Here is a 16,024-nt window from a genome sequence, read left to right on the forward strand (position 1 = left end):
AAGCAAGGCCGAACCGGGACCGCTTTGACCTTGAGATCTGCGCATGCGCCAAGTTCAAGGTCAGTCGATTCGGTTCTGTTTGCCGATGGAAATAGGCTGGTTTATCAGAAACCGGTCGGTTAAAGGGAAAACTGATTCTGTTAAACAGTTAAACAGACTTACCTCTACTGAACTGAGCTGTTTCTATGGAACGGATCGGATTTTAATGAACAGATCTGTTTCTTTTTCCACTTGAGAGGTATACAACGACGATACATACATTTTTAAGAGTTGGCAACCATGCAATTTCTAGGTGAAAAAAAGCTGCCTGAACCATCTAAAAAGCACGAACGTGGGATACGTTTGGCATCTTGTCTTAAATGCCGGTCGTGAACGCGTCGCTCCATAAATGTTTGTTGTTATTTTGTGTTTTTTAATGCAGGTAGTAATCTTTGCATTTCATTATATCGTATTTGTGTTTTGTATGCCACATTTTATATTTTTTGTGTGTTTGAATCTTTGTTTTTGAAATTTACTTGGTTTAGCCGCAATGCAGAATCACATATGTGATACCGCTATGCTATTGTTTGTAATTGTTTACATTTTTGGTGTAATGCTTGCTTAATTTATGTTTATTGATGTTGATTAGTTGGTCTTGTCCCTGAAGTAACATTCATATAAGTTTTGATCATTTTATTTTAATATGTGGAAATTACCGATTCGTTTGATGTATGTACTGACTTGGTGTTTGTAACTAACAATTTTCTCCGTGAATGAAGCAGGCACCTAATTCCGTGATTGTCTTCGACATTCAACTGTAGGCTCAAAACCCCGAAACCAGGGGCGGGTTACCCATCTTGCCGGAGTGGGATTACACTAATCAAAAACAGGAACGGTACAAATGTCAAAACTATGTGTTTCGATTACCCATTCGTTTTCGTTAAAAAGGAACGATGCAGTTGGATTTTTCGCTGTGCCTTCCTTTTGATCTCGTGGCCCGCTGCTAGATGTCGCTGCGTACGCTAAACGAGAGGGTGGGAGGGGCACTGTATCTTGAATGCCTATGCTGGCATTTTCGTGTGCGCCTTTCCGTGTTAAATTAATGATGGAAGAAGCCAGAACAAAATCATGTCCTTAGGTACTACATGCAAGGTATCATTTTAAGATTTGTTTTGTCTCAATTGAACCTTAGATGTGCTTCATGTATTTTATACTCAAATGAGTTATTTTTTTATGATGTCATTTGTATCTCGTTTTGAATAATTTGTTTAGCCACATTTGACTCGATTACTTGATTTGCGTATCTATTTATGTCTGTACTTTGTTGCTGTAGTTGATTTATTTCTTGTATTTGTGTGTGTTATGTTTTTCTTGCTGGTTCTTTTATTCCCCTGGATTTTCTATTTGGATTTGCTCCCCGCAACCAAGCCTCGTGCGTAACAAATTTCATTTTCTTATTCCCTTCCGACGCACAAAAATTCAAAGACAGGCAACGTGAAGTCCCATTTGTACCACGCACTCCTAACGGAATGCTACCGATATATGAAAGGACCGCGAAATATCCGACATTTTGACAATGATAGTTAGATGGCGCTGCTTGTAATTGTTCCCTAAAGTCCCTAGATTACTAGTAATCTAGGGACTTTATATATAGATTACTAGTAATCTAGGGACTTTATTGTTCCATACAGTGACTTTATAGCTTGAGCCCGTGTGTAACGATCACTTATTTAGTCAATTTTTAAATCATTTTTTTAGGAACAAAAAAATTGAACATTTCATACATCAACTTTGATCAATTTTTTGGTAGTTATTTTAGGAACTGAAAGTTGTCCTATTTTTGTAATGTTTAGAACCTGTCCTATTTTCCCTCAATTTTTTAGTAACTTTTGACAGATTATAGGGAATTTGTAAAATTAAAATTAAATTTATATTCATTTTTAAAGCTCACTATAATACGTTGACAGTAGATAGAGACCTTAGTTTACAGAAGATAAATATTTAGTCTCCAGATTTAATATAACATAGGTTAAGTACAAATGTTTACATTTTACTGGTACTAAACAATTGACAATATTATGGAATGTTACATACAGTTTCATCATTTATGACATTTTTAGGATAGCATTATCTTTATTGAAGAAACAATTTGACTAAATAAGTGATCGTTACAAACGAGATTTAGACAAGAAAAGAATATTATAGACAGTGGCGAGCTGGCGACCTTTAGTAAATTTCTTCCTCTGAGGTGGCGACAGTATTGTTTAATTTTTGATTGGTTGTTGAAATTGGCGGCCATGTTGCATCAAGTATAGATAATAACTTTATTTATTTATGAATAAACAATGATAAGGTATTGTATTCCAGTGTACGCAACACATGTCACACGTGTATTGTGCAACTTGATTTTCAATGCAACATGGCGGCTGGGTTCTTATTGTCACCACCTTTATAAAGTCCTGTATTGTAAGTATAGGATAAATAAACATTTTCAATGTCGATTGAGAGACCCCTAAGAACATTACAGATTGCTGGTATGTTGATTGAGAGCCTGCAGTTCTGTTTCTTATAACCCAGCGTTTATATTTAGTGGGTTGGACTGGCCCTGGAGATGGGCGAATGAAAGATTTAGGAATCTGTCGTGTTGGAACACGGACGGTCGGCTAACCCCTGCCTCAAGTGACACACAGATCTGCTAAAAGCGTACGGCGTGTTCTCGTTGTGCCCTTTTTTGTATCCACTGGGGGTATCGTTTCTGTGTGAAATGCTCTTCTAAGAGGCAAACGCTAGGAGTTCTTAGAAGTGCATGGAGCAACTAAAGACAGGATCTACGGGATATTTGGACTGGCCACCCAATATACAGACTATGTGAACTTATTATAATATTTAATGCTTGTGCTTTTTTTATGTTATGTGTCAAATATTAATTCTTTAGGGATTCCGGTAGAGCCTATGATTCGACATTTCATTAATTACTCGACAACCATTTTAAAATGCATGCAGATCATAACAACCAACCAACAACAATTTTAACATTAATTTGTTGGCTGGTTTTTTCTTGGTGAGCTCTTTTATCCCCAGTCATATTTGTACTCGGTGAACTACACATCACTTACCTGCAATTGAGCAAAGATAAGGCGGCATAAGTTGGCTTTGACTCATTCAATTAAATAAAAATTCAAATAAGATTGTATTGAATCTATAAATGTGATTTTTAATGCCTTATATACACACTGACTATTAGTTAACTTAACTTGCAACTTACAGCGATATTTAACTACGTTAAATAATTTCTATACAACTTACTGCACTGCAACGGTTTGCATTTTACAATACTGATAAAACAAATCATGTATGGAAAACTAACAACTTTACAAATTAATACAAAAACCTAGGTACCATCTGTGCGTCTAGATTTAATGAATGCATCGGTTTATACAAACTTAGAGCTAAGTTCGGAAATATCGGCATAAAGCGTCACATAGTTTTCCCTTGTTTTATCTAACAATTTCTATTAATTGACACGTTCTCCCCTATCAAAAATTGGAACTTACAAAATGTGACCATGTGACTCTTTGGTATCACTCCCACCCATTCACCCAATTAGAAAATACTGATTACTTTGTCAATGTGTATTCGGAGAAAGTGTGTCCGGTTGGCAAATTATACAAAAGCACAGATTATAACAATGTATTTAGACGTTTTTTTAAATAAATACACAATAGACATCAATGTATTGCTGTCTAACCACAAAATAGTGATTGTTCTCTTTTCTTTTAAACATAAAAACTGTACGAAATATTCACTAACAATAATTATACTTACGCGTAGGTAATACAAATGCTGTTCTTTAAATTGCTCATTAGAAACACTTATATAGAAATATCCCGTTCGTACCTAGCTAAATGGCACTAAAAACCTCTTTACAGTTTTGACACAATTCGGATTGTTACGTTAGTAATTGGTAGAGCGGAAAAATTTTTTAAATGAAAACCGATTCTTCGTCTCTTCCCACTTCTTGCTATGTGTGCGTTTTCCTGATAACACGTAAATCGTGTGTGGTTTTTTGATTCAAAAATTTGCATGAACACATATCGCGTTTTAAAACCTTGAATTGTATTACAAAATTTGTTTTATTAATACTTAAACGTACGAGTAAGGCTACAGGAAGAAGAAGAATCTGTACACGTTTTTTTTTGCTTGTTTTCTTTAAGAGTTTGGAGAGAAATCTACACCTCATTTACACAAAGTTGTACCTGTACGTTCAAAATTTCAAAGGTCTTAAATGCGTATTGAATTTCGTTGAGCGATTATTATGCGTTTCGTAAAAGCAGCACACAATTTACCTTCAATTATGAAGAAGCTCACTTAAATTTCTGGTGCTTGTGCTTCACCAATTAATTCCAACCCGGTTAGTGAGTGCTTACTTTTTCATAGAAACACCAATGATGTGTGACAAAATTTAATATTCCTCGTCCCTTGTCCCAAATTACGCCTTTTTCTCCTACTTGCAAGGAGTTCTTAAGCTTTTGAGCCATTTGACCTTTTAATTCAACGTTCACCAGAAAATATAGTGCTTTTTAATGAAATTGAGAATGTTATAAAGGTTGGTAGAGCCGGAATCCCAAGCATACAAAAAAAACAATCAATTACTGGTGCTATTGAAGAAAGTATAGAGGGCGCTGTTCTCGACCAAATAAAAATCATCGAAAATGTGTCCACACAAAATAATTTCTTAGAAACTGTTTTGTTTGGTGGAGAAATACAAAAATCGCTCGTTTTTGGCTGCTATAATATACATCCAAAAGAGGGAGGGTAGCGATCATTTTGAACGTACAATCGGTACTAATACACTGGCATGGCTATCCCATGAAAAATAGAAAATAACTTAAGTTGTTATTAAAATATTATCTACAATATCTATAAAAACATTATTAATAATGCACATATAAAGTATAAGTAGTACACTGGGCCAATACGTCTCATAAATGTAGGCTTTAATTTATTCCTTTATTCGCTAACTATTTTTAAAAATGTAGCAGTTTCCCATCTATCTCTATCTACTTATTGCACACTTAAATTATTTACAAAATTGTACAAAACGTAGAGTAGGTATAATAAATAGAAGTTCTCGTCAATAATACCAAGTGATACAATCTCCCGACGAGCGCGCGCACGCGCATTCGAACCAAACGACCAGGTACGTAAAAACTTAACCTAAAAATTTCTTATTGCGTCGATAATGCCAATTTAGTAAGTATCGAAATGATTAGCGGTCGGCAAAGAAAGCTATTCTAGTGACTTACAAGCTTGGTGTTGATACCAGTGAGACGAATTATTTCGTTCGTTCAGTAATGTACACGGTCCCAACCTTATCGAATAACGTAATACCTCCCCTTTGTCTAAAAAAGTAGAACAAATCGAATGGAAAGAAATTGTCATGATTTCGGTTATATAAATAGTGCCTTAAGAGTAGTGCCAATGTGTGCAATAAGGGGAGGGATTAAACATAATTCTTCTAACCGCAACACAAGCGCATCAATCACACAGAGGGTAGTAAGGATCGGGGCACGGGGGAATTTCTTACGAGTAGCTCAGTTGCCGTTCGCGTTACGAGCTATTATCGCATTTCTATTCAAATTGTTTGAGTCTGTGCCGTATATTTTACCCGCTTTCTTCGCCATCGACCCTAAAAGCTCCTGAGATATCTTGTGCGCCGACTTGAGTGACGTTAACCATTCCTTTAGGCCTATTTCGTCCTGCAACAAGAAAAATGCGTTACGTTTCGAAACGGGGCGTGGCTCCGAAATACTTACGGGGTTGGTCAGCACCACTTTACCCTCTCGCAATCTCACTACAATACACTGTTCGTTTTTCACTTGAACTAACTCTGGACTGACTTCCTCCACCTGATCCATGAAGACCATTTCGGGCTTCGCCGAGTCGGGATGAAGCTCCAGCCTGTTCGGGTACAGCTTTGCGTACCGCATTTGCCAACTGGTTGTCCAGGGACCGCCTAATTTCTTAATGTACCCGTGTAGAATGCAGTCCGATTCTGAAAGTGAACCTAACATAAGTGGGTGATAACGAAACGAAATTTAAATAAAGTTTAAGCATACACCATTCCGGAAAAAGGTTGTAAACATTTTAAATAAATTAATTAGGCCAAGAACAAACATTTTTGTTGTACTTTGTAACAGGTGGTCGCTTTGGAATTGAATTTATATTTTGGTAAGCTTAGGTACACATGTACCGCTTCATAGTGAACTTGAACAAAGATATGTCTGGCGATAACGAACCAAATGAAGCCACTTCGGACCTAAACCGTTCGCTCCGTGTGTAAAACCGGGCACGTGACCGAAGTGCGGGGTCTTATTGGTTAAAAGGGGCGCGCGAGACGCAACTGTTTCCTTCGGTCAGAAAATAAGGTCCTTTTTCTACTGGGCGAGATTCAAATGGCGTTGAAATTGAATTTTTAGCGAATTTATAAGAGAACGGGTGTGCCATTTTGGGTACGAGAGCCTTTATTCCGCGCACGTAGGAAGATACGTGGTGCATTTCAAAAACTGGATGTGAATTTTATACAGATAGTAGTAAAGAACTAGCAGTTTAGCTTCGAGTAAAAATCATTAAGTGGCGACAACTCCTAAAATTCAGGTTCATGACAAACTGCTAGTTACCTGTAATTTTATACAGTAGATTGTGGGTCAAAAACATACTTTTTAGCGGCCTGATCGTAGCAAGGTCGTTTGAACTTGTGATGGAACCGAATTAGCCACCTAAAATTCGATTTAAATATTCCCGAATCCGAGCCTGGCGCGACGAAAAAGGTCAAGATTGCGCTTTGTTTCGTTTTCGTGGAACACGTGTTTTTTTTCTTCTCTGCTCTACATTGAAATGGGCCATAATTTACAATAAAAGTGTCAAATATTACGCTATGCCAGCTATGCGAGGAAACTTAATGATCCGTATCGACCCGTCTCGGAGCACGTTCAAATTTCGTCTAGGATTTGTTTAAAAAAAAATGGGGGAATGCGGCAGAAGTATGTGTGCTTTTGTTGAGACCAGAAGTAAATCTTTACGTTGCGAATAGTGAGTGCAGCTTCGACAATTACAAAGGTGATGTACTCGTTTTATTTATCTCTACGTCTATTGCATCCCTCTAATAAAGATATGATCGTGTTCGATTATTTGCCAATTTAACTTTATTCTCGTACAGCATTGATTATTGCCATTTATACTTAACACATTCCAGATACAAATTGCAGTTTTAATTATACTGGTCCTACTGGGGATTACTGACCGATTTACGTGTTTTTATTTATATTTAGATACTGTATGTTCCCTTAGAGGTGATATCCAATACAAGTATGCAGAACTAAATTTTAATTTATAATTGAATTTATTGCAGCACATTTCGCTTTTGTTTACCTGATTATGTTACTGTGAATTTACAGGGTGCCTCATCTGGGGGCGAGTGACGTACGTTAGGTGGTTGATTGTTACATATTACACTTGGCATTGTGAATTAATTACTTGATACCAATGTTTGCCACGACATGTTCCTTTGCATTGTTGTAATGTGATAGTACTAAAAGTTATGTTCCTACTATTTCTTTGAACCGGGTGATTATGATTATTAATATTTCGCAGGGTGACTTGTTTCGAATATGTACTGTGCTATATTTGATACCGATAGTATATCTCGATTTGACGTCGCAGAGGCTGGCTAAAGTTAAGAACTGACATACGCAGAGATATATATTTTATGTACTGTTTTTTTTGTGTCTTCGAGGGGAGCCATCTTGCCAATATTGCTAATCAATTCGTTTAGTCGATCCCTGACATGTAGTGACCGAATATTGGTTTTGTGTCAGTCTTTGTTATGCCAGTGCAAATATGTCAACTGTCAACGGCTACATAAATTGTGTACATTTTGTTTATAATTTGGTATGCGTGCGAGTTTTCCGTTGGTTACTCTGTTATTTACGTTATGTCATGATTTGTCTTTTGATCGGTTATTGTCATTATCATTACTCATGGTAGAGAGCCTGGAGTTCGGTAATTTATAACCAGGCATTTTAAGACTAGTGGGTTGGACGGGCCCTAGAGATGTATGAATGAAAGAGTTGGGGTCCCGCTAGTAGTACATGGGGCTACCGGCTAAGCCCGGCCTCACTTGCGCAGGGATTCGCTAAAAGCGTGTGGCGTGTTCTCGTTGTGACCTTATGGTTGTGTTAAACAACTATATCCTTCCTATGTGAAAGGCTCTTCTGAGAGGCCAACTCCTAGCCATTTCATACAATGCTGACATGTCATGACCAGAGCAACTAATGACTACTCGGTGTGGGATTTGGACTGGCCATCCAAAATCCAAACCTATTATATGAATTTATTGTAATGTTTTTATGATTGTTTTTTTGTTATGTGTGTGAAATATTGATTCTTTAGGAATTCCAGTGGAACCTGGGATTCGACATTGTATTGATGTACTTGACAACATGCATTTATGCCATTACAGACAACTAATTTTGCTATAAAGTTCAATATTAATTTGTTGGCTGGGTTTTTTCTTGGCCAATTCTTTTTTTCCCAGCCTATTTTTATATTTGTACTCGGTGAACTATCATTTTCTAAATTTAATCTTGCAATGCAAATTATTTGGATTAAATCTCCGTTTTTAAAGCATGTACTTGTTTTATTTGTATTCCTTACTTGATCCTCACTCCGAGAGGCAACACATATCTTGTAGCGACTCTTAAAAACACAACGTAGTAAGTGGTCCTATTATTTTGTTATTCAGGTTAGGTAGCCTTTCTAGACGATCACGTGCCATGGGGTTCAGTTAGTTTGGGAGGGAAAGTTTCAAATTTAAATCTTGAGTTGCGCAGTCTCTCGGGACTGGCCTGGGTACAGCACAAACTTTAGTGCCAAGTTCGTATTCCAGAAGGTAGAAACGAAAGCGTGATCACGAGAATGTGAAATCGTGCAAAGTGTTTCTCTTCTTCTCTTCCCAATGTTGTAAATAAAATAAGATTCACTGTGTTATAAATGTTTAATAAAAAATGGCAGACTTTACTCGTACAAAGACAAACACATTCTCCGCTCAAAGTCGCACGAAAACGCCAAGCGCTCGCCCGCTCACGCCACCTCGCCGCAGTCACATAAAGTGACACAAAGATCTCAATCTAAACTTTCTGATTTACAAAGGGGCTGAAGCAGGTGGAACTAAATAAAGCGAGAACACAGGCGACGAGGAAATCAGCAAGCCATACATTGAGAAAGGTGACAGACCAATGTCAATCAAGGGAGAGAACAAAAGACGGAATTGATGTGGAAATGCGACAATTGCGGCGATCCAACACAATGAGCTACAGGTTGTACGAGGCCAAAATAAGCAACTGCTTTACGTGCAGTAACGCAGGCCATATCAGTTGGAAATGCCCAAGCAGGAAGGAAGTGGACCAAACCGTAAACCAATTAATTGAAAAAAGACGGACCTGGCAAAAAATTTATATGGACGATCCGTACCTACCAATGGCGAAAATAGTCGAAAGTGCATCTTGGATATGGGCGTGAGAGTACCATGTGTGAAAATTCAGTGCGTGAAACCACAAAAACAACGTTAAGCGGTTCCGGGAAAAACAACATAGTGACAGCGCAAAAGGGGTGGTGATAGCGGACGTGATGTTGGATGAGGTCGAGTTGAGAGGCAGGGCAAATTTTACGTGCTACCATCCAATTAGGGGAAAAATTTAAATGAGCATTGGCTCACATTCGTTTCATCTGCAATGAGAACCAGTTCAGCCACATGGAACTAAATTGGCACGTGGTATAGTTAGTTGAGGACTTTATACACAAAACTACATTCATTACTCCTGACGAGGCGGGGGGGAGTTTCAGAGGATGCCTTTTGGATTAAGCAACAGCCCAACCAATTTTTCAAGGTTAATGACGAAGGTTGTACGACGATTACGAAAGGGAATCAAGATGGCGAATGGGACAGTGTTGGTTGAAAATGTAATGTAATTTGCTTTCTTGTGGATTTAGTAAAAAATAACGTTCAACGTTCAACATTATGGGTCATACAGGTCTTTGCCAGCGAAAACCTATTGTCCTTGAAGACAATTAGGAATGAGCATAAAAGCGGTAGATTTTTATGGCCATTAAGATACACGTAGTTGATGAAAACCAGTTTCTCTATAGTTAGTAGCGGAATGTGTCTGAAACCTCAAAGCCATAATGTAGATCATGGACAGTCGTCTGTGACGGGCTGTTCACCATCGTTGTCAAAAAGGGACAGAAAGATGCATGTGGACCTCCTAAAGGGAGATGATGGTAAACATTCACAAAACAAAGGGCCATCATGACAACCAGAACGGGGATATCGCCCTTACTCACAACAAAAGAAGAGTTGCGTGCCGCCACGTACCAGGTGAGACGAGGAGATCAAGAAATCACTACCTACCATCAGAGGGACCTGGATGTAGTCACCAAAACTATGGAGGTGTGAAAGCGGATGGAAAAGGTGTTTATTGATCAAATACTGGGCGCTACACGACGCCGAAGAACGATGTACGAAAGGTGGTAAAAGGCATGCTTCTTCAACTGTTGCCAAGAGGGGCATTACAAAGACAGGTGCCAAAAAAAGTGTTCGTCCAAAAATAGGTTGCATAATCTGCCGTGAAAACAAGAGACCAAGAGCTGGGTCGAGCGTTCTAAAAAACCGCTCGAGCGACGAGCGCTCTAATTTTCTCAAAAATGCTCGCGAGCATCGAGTTATTTTGTAAAGCGGTTTATCGCGAGCGCTCGGGAAAACTGCTCGAGAGCGGAAAACACCGCTCGGGAGCGGAAAAAACGCTCGCGAGCGGCGGTTAATCCTTCAGCGCTTGAGGGCGGTCAAAAGCACTCACGAGCGCAAATAAACGCTCAGGAGCAGAAAAACTGCTCGCTAGCGAACAAAGAGTTGCGAGCGGAAAACCGCTCGTGGGCAGAAAAAAGCGCTTGAGCCGCCAAAAATCATTAAAGGCAATGACGCCCGCGCAGCATCTGCCTTCTCACCTGAAGACAAAACCTACCTTTCTCATCCAAGTCGAACAGCTTTTTCTGTTTGGCCTTCTTTTTGTGTTCCGCCTTATCGGCCTCAAAATTGATCGTCTCAAAAACGGTCTCCGCAACTTCAGCCTGCCATCGTTCCGATATTACCAGCGGAAAATTCTTATATAACTCTTGATCGGCGTCGGTTAGCTAAAAGATTCCTCTCGTGCACAAAAGAAGGAGTCCTGCCGGAAATTACCTTAATGCCCTTGGTGTCCTCCTCGTCGAAGGAGCCGATATCGAAGGCGTCCGCCGCGTTCACCTCGCCCCGCGGAGGAATCAAGGGCGGCGTGTACTTTTGATGGTACACTTGTTGCCAATCGATCCCGCCGAAAAACGGGTGATCTTTGACTTCGTCCGAACTATTGGGGAAAGTTTAGAAATCGACAGTTACTGTCAACACGCTACATACCCATTTCCTTTACATCCTAACCGTTTGTCCACGTCCCTTTGAAGCAGGCCCTCTAAGAGTGACTTTAATTCCTTACTAAACGAATCGGGTAGCTCTACGTTCTGGAATTGGCAAAATTTAGTATGAGAACCAAAGGGCGTAATTCTTATCTACCATTGTTAAAGTCATTCTATCAATTTCGTGCTTGTCTTTGGTTTTGTGCTGACGAAAGGGCGAATGCCCTTTAAGTAATTTATATAACATACAACCAAAACTAAACCAGTCTGCGCTAGAATCGTAGGCAGTACCTTTAGATAATACTTCTGGTGCCATGTATCCATGAGTTCCTCTAAAATTCACAGAATATTAATACTTCATTTTACATTCAAGAAAGAGCTGCTTCGCCCTTGATTATTTAAGTGATCACGTGATCCGAATTTAAGATGGAACTGGAGTGGGAGGACGCGTGAGGTTCGCTTTTTGTATGTGGCGCCAATATTTAGTGGTAAAAGTGCTAAATATTGTTTCATAGTTAGATTTTGATGGGATATTCAAATTTGGCGCCTTATCTCAGCATAAATTAAGTTTTGGATATATCACCACATTATTTACTGTATCAAACACGCAAAACAAAAAAGCTAAGTTCCACAGCGAGTTATAACCTAAGGAGCTACAAGTCAAGGAGTCAGTAAGTAAAGTAAACATGGAAGGAACTGTGGATGGGAGGAGGAGTAGAGGAAAAAGGAGGATGAAGATGATGTGAAGGCAAAAGAGATGCAGAGAACTGATGATGATGATGATGAATTTCGTGCTTTTTATCGCCAAGTCATTCAGCGCAATTCCAGGAAAAAAAATGTCATTACTATCATATAATTTTATGGTATTTGCCAAGGTTTACAAATTTTGTGTGTGTGCTAAGTGACCCTAGCATTTAGTAAACATTTTCTTCCTAAATTCCTAACTAAAATGGCGTACTTCTAAAAAATTGGAGTATTGCAAAATTTGATTTGTGGTTTTTTTCAGTAAGAAGCTGAAAAGGAAAATTGGAGATTGTGAAGATTGTTGAAATTGCCTTAAAAGTGGTGCACGTGCCGTTCGGATGTAAAGCTATGGCCGTTTTTTTTGTTTCTCTAGAATACCATTCCGTCTAGGATCAAACGCGAAAGACGAGTTTTGGAAACAATTTTTAAAATTGATGAGCTCATATCCAAGAGACTACAAAAACCTGTTAGTTCTAATCTTTTAAGACTGTGTAGGTGTAGCCTTATTAGTGACCATTACACACCTTCTTCACATCTTTTTCGCATCTACCCGTATTCCCATGTTTCAAGTGCTGCATGTTTTACTCACAAATCTCGCTCCTATCCACTCGAACGAGTTTACAGTATTGCCTACAGATGGCAACACTTATAACCGACGAGTAGAACTAGGACGCTTTATATGAAGATTTGCTTCAGTCCATTTACGAGTAAAAGTAGCGATGCAGGGGTGAACCTGGCCAAGTTCAAGGTCGCCCGCCACTTCGCGATGACCTTAGAAAGTAATTCAAGGTGCACGGGCATTTGTTTTTAAGATCGTCAGAGGTCAATGACTCCATTTTTTGTGTTCATATATTACCTTCAATGCTACCAAAGAGGCCAACGACCCCATTTCACTCCCACGGTCATTAATGGTCATTGACCCAATTTTTGTAGTGCCATATTATTGGTAGGCAAAGTTTAATGGCCTCATTTGTCATCTTATTTCATTTTCAAGGTCAATGGTCCCATTTTTGTGGTGCCATTTCATGTTCAAGGTTACTCCAGATCAATTACCCCCATTTCTATGTTGTGTCATATTCTACTTTCAAGGTCATCAGAGGTCAATGCCTCCTTTTTTGTGGTGTCATTGGATTTTTAAGTCAATCCGGTCAATAACCGCATGCTTGTTGACCTTGTTGTTTTTAAAGGTCAATAGTCCCATTTGGTGGTGTCATATTTCATTTTCAAGGTCATCAGAGGTCAATGGTCCCATTGTTTGTTGGTGAAGGAGAGGTTTCAAGGTTATTCGTTACTCCTGGAGGTGCCCTTGCAACGTGGGTCAAGGTGAAACTTAGAAGTGAGTTCTCGCTTCCAAAAAAATAAGGCTACTGACCTTGAACATGAAATAAGTTGACAAAAATGAGGTCATTGCACTTTGAGAAGTTTGAAAATGAAATGACACCACACAAATTTGGTCACTGACCTCTGTTTCATTTGAAAATCAAATATGCCACCACAGTCATTGACCTCGGATGACCTTGCAAGTAGAATATGACACGGCAAAGAAATGGGGGGTAATTCAGCTAAGATAACCTTGAAAAAACGAAATGACGCCACAGATATGGGACCGTTGACCTTGAAAATGCGATCCATTGAACCTTGACGACCTTGAAATTAAAATGGCATGACAAAAATTGAGTCATTGACTTTTAATGACCTTGTGAGTAAAATGTGGCAGCTCAAAAAAAATGGAATCGTTAACCTTTGGTAACCGTGAAAGTGAAATATGACAATACAAATTGGTCTCTGACCTTGAAAACGAAGTCCCTTCCACCCTGCCGTACTTTCCAAGGTCACAAACACACAAAACATATGCGAGCGCTCGTAGTGGTCATGGATCGTAATGGCAGTTGGAGATCGTAGGCTGAAAAATTTCCTTATTTATGTTTGTTCCCCCTTGAAAGCTTTTGGATCTTATTCTTTACAAAAGCGCCAGCAGCCGGTTAAAAAGAAACAAGGGGATAAAACGCAAATTAACAGAAATTGATATGACCAGCGGCTGTGTCGCCGATGGGTCTCATGGGAAGATGGGACTACCCCTAAATGGTTGACAATTAGTGAGCACTTCTTTTGTTTTATATTTAAAAGCAAAACCCTAGTATATACACTGAACTGAAAGTGGCGCTTTCTTTTTAGGAATTGCTTTTAAATTTAGAAACTCAAGATCTAATTTAACCAAAATCATAGGTCTGTAAAGGTCGGGTTATGATCCTTTCTTTCTGGATCAATAGATACTCTATGGTTTGAAATCACACCCCCAACAAGATTCATTTACGCCCTTTTCATACCTGCGTTATCTTTCTTTTCGACTCCTTCACCTATTGCCCATGAATCACTCACACCTACTTCATCACCCCTTTACGCCTCCTAGTTAATAGCCTTCTGCCTTTGTCAGCCTGCTTGGCGCCCCCTTATCAGCTTACTTCATTCCTGTTCCTATGGGCCTTTACTTTTACACCTATTCAAAAATCCTTCAGCCGACCCCTATCCCATCCAACTTCCTCATAACCCTTTCACTCTCTCTCATTTCCTTCCAGCACATCTTTCACATAACAACTCCATATTTTTGTATAATAGACTTTTGCAGGTACCAACTTTTTCTGCTTCTGCAACAAGCCATTGAATGGAACGGTGTATTATCTTCTTCAACTGTTTTATTTACAAAGAATTGCTCTTTAAGACGCTTGCAACGTTTAAATTTGTTGCGCGTGCGCGTGCTTTAAAGACTTTATTATACACTTGTTACCTAATATACTATTTTGCCACCCACTGGCCACTACACACAAAATTGTTAATTTAAAACAGTAAATGACACAAAATGTTGCGTCACTAATAAAACAAAATTGATTGATTTATTGAAAGTGCGGCAATATGTTGGACCCATGTGCTATTAGCAATCTGTAAAAAAGCACAAAATTTACAATAAATAGCACAATACTAGCTGAGAGTTAGATGTAACCACTTGTTTTTGTCTTGATAATCTTTAAAATGTAAATTGGCCGAATAAATAGCACAAAATTACGGCTATAATTCTATTCTATTTTGCTGAATGCGATTTCGAACTTACACACTGGCATGAGGTTTTTTCTTAGAAAAATCACAGGCTAATCCAAGATCGGATATTCGAACATGTCCATGTTCGTCTAATAAAATATTGGCAGGTTTTAAATCCCTATATACAATATACCTCCTATGCATGTGTTCCAAACCTGAAAAGAGGGCTCGATTTGAAAAACGTCCCCGCCGTGAATCAACTCACCTAAAATTACTTCAGCGGCGTAAAACTTCATCTCCGATTCATTAAAGACACCATGCTGACTTAGATGATAGTGCAAATCGCCGCCGTTCATTAAATCCAATATAAAACATAACTTATCGGGTGTATGAAACGCGTACGTCATACAAACTATAAAAGGACAGTCTTGACCGGTGCTCACTAGCGACAACATAATTCGTTCGTTTAAAGCTAACGTCTCCCCCTGCTTCATTTTTATCCTTTTCTTATCTAAACATTTCATGGCATACATCTTCCCCGTGTCCGCCTTCCGGCATCCGTACACTTCTCCGAAACCGCCTCGTCCTATTATCCTATGCACACTAAAATCGTTCATTGTTAACTGAAACAATCCAACTGTAGACGCGCAATAATCATCTAATCGACGACTCTACCTGTATATTTAATTCTAAATTCTTCCACTGACAAAATCTAGTATATTTTTCACTGAAAGTAGAAAAAACAGTTAGCACTGGATCGAGA

At 38.8% G+C, this 16,024-nt stretch overlaps 1 protein-coding gene across 1 annotated transcript in view; it reads right to left on the reverse strand.

Moving 5' to 3' along the window:
- Positions 1 to 3,655: 3,655 nt before the first annotated feature.
- The window catches only part of LOC116179800 (G protein-coupled receptor kinase 1), a 71,579-nt gene continuing 59,210 nt past the window's right edge, over positions 3,656 to 16,024 (reverse strand). The window contains exons 5-13 of the mRNA XM_031499650.1: positions 15,937 to 15,988; positions 15,527 to 15,884; positions 15,335 to 15,476; positions 11,642 to 11,816; positions 11,489 to 11,589; positions 11,276 to 11,438; positions 11,058 to 11,226; positions 5,796 to 6,034; positions 3,656 to 5,738 (exon numbers count right to left, since the gene is read on the reverse strand). Of these exons, the coding sequence (XP_031355510.1) occupies positions 5,574 to 5,738; positions 5,796 to 6,034; positions 11,058 to 11,226; positions 11,276 to 11,438; positions 11,489 to 11,589; positions 11,642 to 11,816; positions 15,335 to 15,476; positions 15,527 to 15,884; positions 15,937 to 15,988 (1,564 nt within the window). The 3' untranslated portion in view covers positions 3,656 to 5,573. The remainder of the gene's footprint in view (positions 5,739 to 5,795; positions 6,035 to 11,057; positions 11,227 to 11,275; positions 11,439 to 11,488; positions 11,590 to 11,641; positions 11,817 to 15,334; positions 15,477 to 15,526; positions 15,885 to 15,936; positions 15,989 to 16,024) is intronic.

The sequence above is a fragment of the Photinus pyralis genome, unplaced genomic scaffold (genome assembly GCF_008802855.1).
Source record: "Photinus pyralis isolate 1611_PpyrPB1 unplaced genomic scaffold, Ppyr1.3 Ppyr1.4_LG8, whole genome shotgun sequence".
In the NCBI taxonomy this organism is placed as follows: Eukaryota; Metazoa; Arthropoda; class Insecta; order Coleoptera; family Lampyridae; genus Photinus; species Photinus pyralis.